General features: G+C 40.6%; 2 protein-coding genes across 3 annotated transcripts; both read right to left on the bottom strand.

Moving 5' to 3' along the window:
* Positions 1 to 774: 774 nt before the first annotated feature.
* LOC149379466 (Integral membrane Yip1 family protein) lies at positions 775 to 3812 on the bottom strand. 2 transcript variants are annotated; one of them, XM_089604504.1, is made up of 6 exons: positions 3599 to 3812; positions 3133 to 3178; positions 2992 to 3069; positions 2481 to 2646; positions 1512 to 1785; positions 775 to 1371 (listed from the first exon to the last, which is right to left on the bottom strand). In XM_089604504.1, the coding sequence occupies exons 1-6, from the start codon at positions 3650 to 3652 to the stop codon at positions 1180 to 1182; spliced, it is 810 nt and encodes a 269-aa protein (XP_089460630.1). In that variant the 5' UTR covers positions 3653 to 3812; the 3' UTR covers positions 775 to 1179. The 2 variants fall into 2 exon arrangements, with proteins under 2 accessions (XP_089460630.1, XP_089460631.1); XM_089604505.1 differs by having other exon boundaries at positions 2992 to 3027.
* Positions 3813 to 5135: 1323 nt separating this feature from the next.
* On the bottom strand, positions 5136 to 7887 carry LOC149379465 (Pentatricopeptide repeat (PPR-like) superfamily protein). Its single transcript, XM_089602419.1, has 2 exons — positions 6958 to 7887; positions 5136 to 6610 (listed from the first exon to the last, which is right to left on the bottom strand). The coding sequence occupies exons 1-2, from the start codon at positions 7794 to 7796 to the stop codon at positions 5677 to 5679; spliced, it is 1773 nt and encodes a 590-aa protein (XP_089458545.1). The 5' UTR covers positions 7797 to 7887; the 3' UTR covers positions 5136 to 5676.
* Positions 7888 to 8238: the final 351 nt, after the last annotated feature.

The following is an 8238-nucleotide window of genomic DNA, read 5'->3' as shown; positions in this document are numbered from 1 at the left end:
GTCCGAACAAAAGACACCTCTTCATCTAAACAAAACTCCGTGTGAAAAAAGAGGCCACCTCTTCTACGGAATTCCGTGCGTACGATCAAAAGAGGCTTTGCCACTTGTATCTGGTCCGCTCGTTGTTGCGTCCCGTACTTATTCATGCATATTACTGTCACGCTGCGAAACGAAATTGTCCTTCTCAGACATCAATATTTCGTACTCTTAAACAAGGTTGGTCGATTTTGATTTGCACTCCTTGAAGTCCCCTTGATCCTCTCAGTATTTCGTACTCTTAAACAAGGTTGGTCGATTTTGATTTGCACTCCTTGAAGTCCCCTTGATCCTCTCACATTTATGTACCTACTGGTACGCCTTTGTAATGCAACCCTTGACAATATTGTGCTCACACGGAACCCTTTCGATCGGTGTTGTAATCATATGCACCACCTTCATTAAAGTCGCCGACCCAGACCTCAATTTCTTTGACCGACGTGCAGTCTCTGTGGGTATTGGCCTTGTATGAAGCTCAATATATGTTTGACCATACCGACAAGTATTGCATATATGGGGTATTTGATTGCTCCCAATTCAGCATGGGCTTCCATTACTTTGAACATTTCATCCACATTGCCAAGGTTAGCGCTCTGCTGCCAATGTTAAAAGAAAAAAATTTCTCCACATTACACTATTTTTGCACCAAGTAAAACAAACTTATTAATTTGATACATAAACCCAAGTGACCCTCCTTTAAAGATATATTTATACTAACATATATAACTGCAAATTAAATTAACAACCAAGTTTCCGTATTTATTTAAAAGTCTTGACAGTAGATATCCACAACTGATAATATCCCAAACACAACCGTGAGTTGCATCCAAAATAAAAATAAAAAACAAAAAACATCCATCTCTTTTGTAGATATTCTGTTTTCCAGCTTATGAAGCGGCGAGCAAAAGTATAACAAACATATACACAACAGTTGAACTTGTTAGACACTAGTCAAACTCTCTCTCGTATTCCATGTCTCGGTTTGGTCAGCAAAACTACACACGGATAAAGGAACAGAAACATACAAAAGAGTCTTGTGCTAGTTGACTAATCAAAGCAGATTCCCAGTCAACTTCTTGTGTGTCCAATCCAAACAAATCGACCAAAATTTGATCGGAATTTCAAACATTGAAGAAAATATCCTCATGGAAAGAACCAGACCTTGATAAAGACTGCCAAAGCCAATTGCAAGACGAACGCAGCAATAACTACGATTGTGAGGTCACCTCCCTGTAAACCAGACTTCAGGTTTGTCGCGACAAAGCTGGCTGAGGCAGCTCCGGCGAGGATTATGATAACCCATCGAAGAAACTCAACAGGAATCAGCAAGAGAAACTGAAACATTTCGGTAAAAAAATAAGTGTCAATATTATTTCTTAAATAAAAGGAACAAAAATGTGTTTGCTTGATCACGAATGATCTTACACTTTCAAGCACATCTCAATTTGAAGGGCAGGGATCAGGAAAATACTTACAGAAGCCAGGACAAAAACAAAGAGAGAGTATCCCCACATGCACCAAAACCGAATGAGACTGGGATTTGAACCCATGTACTGAAGCAAGAAATAAAATGCCAACGGAACCACAGCTGAGTAACCGTAGATTGAACCAGCCGCTACATTCATATAGCCAACGTTGAAGCTCCATGACGTACTGGTTTTAGTATGCTTATCCATAAGATAAGTAGCACAGTTTCCGAGCGAAGCAAGCACAAACACTAATGTCGTCGAGATCCAAATCAGCCCATATCTACGCAATCGGAAGAAATCAGCCATAGAATATTAGATGCCATGTGTCACTTTATGTATATCTTCATTAATTAAGATATCTGAATGAATGAAATTCATGACTGTAAATAAAGATATGAATGTAAATACATTGGGCTACAGTTTTCTTCATATTGTATTCTACTCTAACCATCACAACCTAGCCAGCCCATACCTGATGATTATAGTACTGTGAAGCAAAACTAAATATGGTATACCATTCCATAAATCATGGTGTTTTCCCGTTGTTGGGACAATTTCTTTCCTTACAATTTATCCAGAGTAGACGATTGTGATTCCTAAAGGGATAACTAATCCTCTAAGTTGCAGTTCGCTTGCATTCGATTAAACAATGTTCTATTTCCCTTGTAGATAACACACACACACACACACACATATATATATTTTACATATATACATATATAATATAAATAAAAAATTCCATAAATTATATTCACGGAAAGATATCAGGGTTAAATAAACTTTATATCTTAAACTAACAGCTGTTATCTTCCATTTCGATGTATTCTTACAGATATATTATTGATTCATAATTTTGCATCTAAAGATAGGCCATAGTTTTTCTCTGACCTAATAGGTCCAATGCAATTTCCAGAAGTCTATACCACTATTTTCAGATAAATGTTAATAACTGAAATCAAAAGTTAAGGAACTAACAGGTCAGGGTTAGCATCGATCTTGCTGAAAAAGTCTCCACTAATGGGATATAGCGAACCAAGCAATCTGTTCAAGACGATGTCCGTATCCACATTGAAATATTCTGTGTATGATGAAACACTGAATGCTCCTCTCCAACCGTTTGCTGGCTGTTGTTCTAATCCCACTGCACGATTACACAAGGCAGATTGATGTCAATACACAATCGGAAGATCTGTGACATTGAAAGTGGCGGACAAACTTTCTATAATCGTTACGCCCATAGCTCTAATAGATGCATAAGCAAGCACATAGTGGAGAAACAAAAAGTGCTAACTACACTACTTTGTTTAATCAATAAACATACACCCTCCCCTGTATCCAGTTTCGAAAAATTAGTATTTATCTTATAAACATTTCTAGAATCAAAGCACAAGAACATAAATTAATTTCCAAATAAGAAAGTTAACTATAAAGATTACGGACGTAGTTCTGGTTATGGAGATAACAACTATACTTATCTAGCACATACCGGTTGGACTTTCAAGAGATTGGTAGCCACGTCCTCCTGCGTGATTGGGTGGAAATATTTGCATATTTGCTTCAGGCACTGAGTATGAAACGTATATTTAGCGCAAAATCAATTGACATAAGGAGAGCTTGAATCGCATACCTTCATAGCTTGTGGTACTATTCACCTTATCTTCACTGGTAACAGCCTATTCATCAAAACGGAAATAAGTTATACATGCGAATATTTAAAATCGATCATGTGAAACTAAAGTTACAGAAATGTCATTAATACATGTTTATGTATCAAGTCATAATCAGTGATTAATCTTCTGGATACATATAATTAAATTCGAGCTACAAATACTAAACTAAATAGAAGTCATTAGCTAAAAAGGAATAAAATTAGCAACTGATAAAGAAAGTACACATTCCTTGAAAAATCCGTGCGTTGTACAGTATGAAAACAAGTAACAAATAAGAATTCATACAGCTAGCCAACCTCGATCACCGAAATCTTTCTGTTTCGATATCGATTTGATAAATAAAAAAAATTGAAAAAAACATAGAGCATAGACTTGAAAATACAAGAAATGCGACTATTTCAAGAAAGGAAACGAAGAGCTTACAGGGACAGAACCAAGCAAATTGCTGGTCGCGATGTTTTTGTAGGAATCATCCATCGGAGAAAGAGGCTCTTGAGGTTTAAGAGCTCTTGAAACTCAAAGAGGTCATCAATGGCGATTATGAGAGCAAGAGAGAAAAGGTAGAGAAAAAGCACGGTTAATGAGGACGCGGAAGAGGTAGTGAGATTTGTCCTCGAGGAATTGAAAGGCGACTGTGTACACGCGCTTCTTGATTTTCGAACCGGGGCCGCTACTAATTTGGGTCCGATCACTTTATTCACAAATGTTTATTTTGGGGTAAAGTTGAAATATAATCGATGAATAAATGAAAAAAATGTTTATTCCTTTTATTTACAAAGTCTATATAAATGTTTAAAAGATTAAATAATTCGTGATCCAATCCTCTAATTTTAATAAATTTAGTAAGAATGTAATATTCTGACAAGACGATAATTTTGAGACAAATGAAAACCTGTTTTGAATACGTGGTATATAGTTTATTAATCGTGATTAATAATAAAAAACCAACTACATCCAAATTTTAAAAGAAAATAAAAATGGACATTCATTTATCTTTTAAATTTTGTCTTAATTTTATATAAATACGCTAAAATTAGACATTTATCCCCTTGGACCAAATAATTGATCTAACAAACAAAGGCTTTTTTTCTCTTTTTTTTTTAACCACAAGAAAGAAGTTCCAAGTTTTATCTATCTAAACTCTTTCAAAAATCTTTCTTTTTCGGATGTGTGTTGCTTGCTTGCTTCCTAGATTTTAATGAGTTTGTGTAGGTGAATGTGTTTTTTTTTATGTATATTATTATACATGAATATTATGTCAAAAAATTAGCGATATAAGCCACATAAACATAAGCGTTTGTGTTTTAGCCAACGTTTTGTAAATTTTTTGTAAATAGTCAAAACTGTTGTAAATATTTCGTAAATAATCATATTTACTAGAAATTTACTCTGCGTTTTTTGTTATTTTTATAACGTAAATAAATTTACGTGGCTATTTACGAAAAATTAACGAAACGTTAGCTATTTCAAAATTTCTAACGTTTCGTATGTGGCTAGATAGCCAGTAGACCCATATTATGTTGTGTTTGTGTGTGAAAAAAAGGCTCAATTCTATACTTTCGCTTTAGGCTTTCAATTCTGTTAAGCCGGCTCAATTCTATACTTTCGCTTTAGGCTTTCTATTCTGTTAAGCCGGCCCCGATGACACATGGCAATCTAGTAGTGCATCGTGTAGGTGACATCTACTACACTGACGTTTGACATCAAACGAGGGTCTTTTCGACCAAGTAATTACCGATTAATGTCGTGATGAGCAACGAATCATTACGTGGGACATGAACGAGTCGAGTCGGGGATCGACTTCAATAAAGGTGATTGCTTCGATGGGCTACCCTCTTGAGGGATTGCTCTTCCAATGAAAAGTCGAGGATCGAGTCAAGTCTTTTTACTCATTCCTTCCGCTCACTAAAAAAAATTAAAGTGCCAATAAATTAGATTGCCCACATAAGATCTTCCCCTTATGAACTCATACCATGCTTTCCTGAAACATAGGCAATCAAAGCCCACAGAACCAACCAGAGAATATGCGCAATCTGCCAGCTTTGATACCAGCCACACCAAAAAGAACAGTTTGTAACCACATTAATCTTCATCAACCCGTGCATCCAAATGCAAATTCGACGAGCACTTCTCTTGTGCTTGTCATCTTTGCCTGAATAATCGTGTTCTCGCCAACGTGCACACTTCTCGTCTCTGGGTGTTTCAGACCCTTCTATTTAGTCCACCGGACCCCTCAAATATGGAGAACTTAAACACTACCAACTGCTAGGAAATGGAAATCACCCAAGAGCCTGAGCACTAGACAACAACTCAAGGGATACAGTGGCTTCTATTTTCCTTTGTATATACTTGGAGAAATCTATTTTGGGAGCACATGTTCTCAGGTGTAACCTAAAGTCTTGGACTAGTTCTCCAGCTGTGGTTGTAAAGTTTTTCCTGGAATAAAAATGGTACAGGAAAACCCAAAAAAAACAAAAAATCACTGTCCTTCCCTTGTGCTTCTACACAACATTAAGGTTTGGAACATAACCTTCCCTTTTGAGGTCCTCGATAAGCAGCCCGAAAACACGGGACATCTCTGTAGAACCGTCGTGTAAGAGACCGCCGGCGCGGAACTCGTAGTTTCGATCCCCGATCTCGATCCAGCTCCACCCGGGCGTCTTGCTCACCCCTCTCTCCCTCATCAGAGCCCTCATTCGCGCCGACTCGTCCCACTTGTCCATCTTCGCGTACACCTTCGACGATATGATGTAGTTCCCGGCGTTCGAGGGCTCCAACTCGAGGAGAAGCCCCGCGACCCGCTCAGCCACGTCTCGGTCTCGACACCTCTGGCAAGCCGCGAGCAAAGCCCCGAGCAAGACCGCGTCGGGCTTCACGGGCATCCTCTGCACGAGGCTCCACGCTTGTCCCACGCGCCCGGCTCGGGCCAAGAGATCGACGGCGCACGAGAAGTGCTCGATCCCGGGCCCCACGCCGAACTCCGGGCCCATCGAGTCGAAGATCTCGAGGCCTTCGTCGACGAGGCCGGCGTGGACGCACGCCGAGAGCACCGCCACGAAGGTGATCTCGTCGGGGCGGGGCATTCGCCCGAAGAGGGATATGGCCTCGCGGGCCCGGCCGTGGGTCGCGAGCGCGGATATCGCGGCGTTCCACGACGCCTCGTTCCTGCGGGGCATTTCCTCGAACACCCTGAGGGCGTCGTCGATGCTCCCGCATTTGGCGTACATGTCGAGCAGCGCAGTCGCCACGTAGACGTCTCGTTTCGAGCCTCGTTCGGTCGCGTAGTTCTCGACCCACTTTCCCATTTCCAAAGCCCCGGCCGAACCGCACGCCGATAGAATCACGACCAATGTTATGTTATCCGGGTCGATTCCCCGCTCTTTCATCTCATTGAATACCGAGATTGCTTCCTCTGAAAATCCATTTTGAGCATACCTGTCATATTTATAAAAATACGTTAGATAAAACCAAATGTCTAATTAATCCAGGTAAAAGAGTTTCATTACTAAGAAGGAAGATAAACGTATTATAACCGCTGAACGAGTAGGAACCAATAGACGTGTCCCAAAGCGAGCCCGGGGAGAGTATCACAATGGAAAGATTAACCAGCCCACTGGTTTCCACACTCATAAACGTGGATAGGTTTTCTTGGAATAGAAGTTACTAATTCGGTTGATTTAATTGCAAGCTCAAATATAACCATTTTTTTGCAGTGGAGTTCCGAAAGTTTCAATGCCTTAGCGAAAAAACTAGGCTTACAATGGAGAAGGAAAAATACTTGCCCTGATATCAAGGCGTTCCAAGCTACGCGCTCTTTCTTGGCAATGCTGTCGAAAACCCTCCTCGCAGACAATAAGTCACCGCACTTCCCGTACATACCGATCAACGAAGACCCAATGAAGGAATTGATTTCAAGCTTTCTTCCCGCAATAAACTCCTCAACCCATGTCCCCATGCTCAAGTCTCCCAAGTCACCGCAAGCCCCGAGAGCACCAACCAAAGTGGTTTCATCCGGTTCGAACCCCGCGTCCCTCATCTCCCGAAACAACCCCAGCGCGTCCCTCGAGAACCCCATCTTCGAATACCCCGATATCATCGAGTTCCACGAAACCAGGTCTCTCTCAGAGATTTCATCGAACACGTTCCGTGCACAACCCAGCTCGCCGCACTTGGCGTACGCAGTGATGAGGGAGTGACTCACGTGCTCGTCCTTGTCCAGCCCGACCTTGAACACCGAGGAATGAGCGGCTCGGGCGTGGCTCAGCTCCGAGAGGTTCGAACACGCGATGAAGAAGAAAGGGAAAGTGAACTTGTCGGGCTTGAGGCCGATGAGCTTCATGCGGTAGTAGAGGGCGAGAGCGAGGCCGAAGCTTTTCCAGGTGGTGGTGAGTCCGCGGATCATGACGTTGAAGGCGTACTCGTCGGGATCGGCGATGTGGCGGAAGAGCGACGAAGAGTATTCCAAGTCCTTGAAGCCGATGGCTTTGGAGAGAAGGAAGCTGGGCTTGTGATGAGTGGCGTTGGTGAGAATTCGAGCGTGGATTCGCTTCAGTTCTTTGATGGAATCGCATGATCTCAAGAGGGATATTAGTCTCTCGGGGACACCTGGCTTTGCTTTCATTTCTCGCCTTTCAACGACCAACAGACGTGGCGGGAACCATTTTTTTTCCCCTTTCGTTGCTTAAGTTTATTATTTTTGTCCGTTTATTATTTAGAATAAATGATATTTTTGGTTGTTAAGTATAAGGTTCGTGTATTGAGTATTTCGTGTTTAATGTTTTCAGTCTGTGGAATAATTTGTTAATAATAATTGGCTTTGTTTGGCATAGTTTTGCTTTAAAAAAAATGTTTTTAAATTCTGCTTTTGAACAAAATTGTTTTTTTCCAAAAGCTACAAAAATCTAGCTTTTTTAATTTTCTTCTATATTTTGTAAAAGCACTTTTCAACGTTTACTTAAAGTTGTTTTTACAAAACACTTTAAAACAGTTGAGCTTTTAGAAAAAGCTAAAAGCATGCTTAATAAGCTATGCCAAACACAGCTACTATCAAAATAAGAGGATGA

The sequence above is a fragment of the Urtica dioica genome, chromosome 12 (assembly GCF_054948205.1).
Source record: "Urtica dioica subsp. dioica isolate 48M chromosome 12, U.dioica_male_clone48M_v1_H2, whole genome shotgun sequence".
NCBI lineage: Eukaryota > Viridiplantae > Streptophyta > Magnoliopsida > Rosales > Urticaceae > Urtica > Urtica dioica.
The sequence above is the reverse complement of the archived record's forward strand: the minus strand, read 5'-3'. Positions and strand labels throughout refer to the sequence as shown.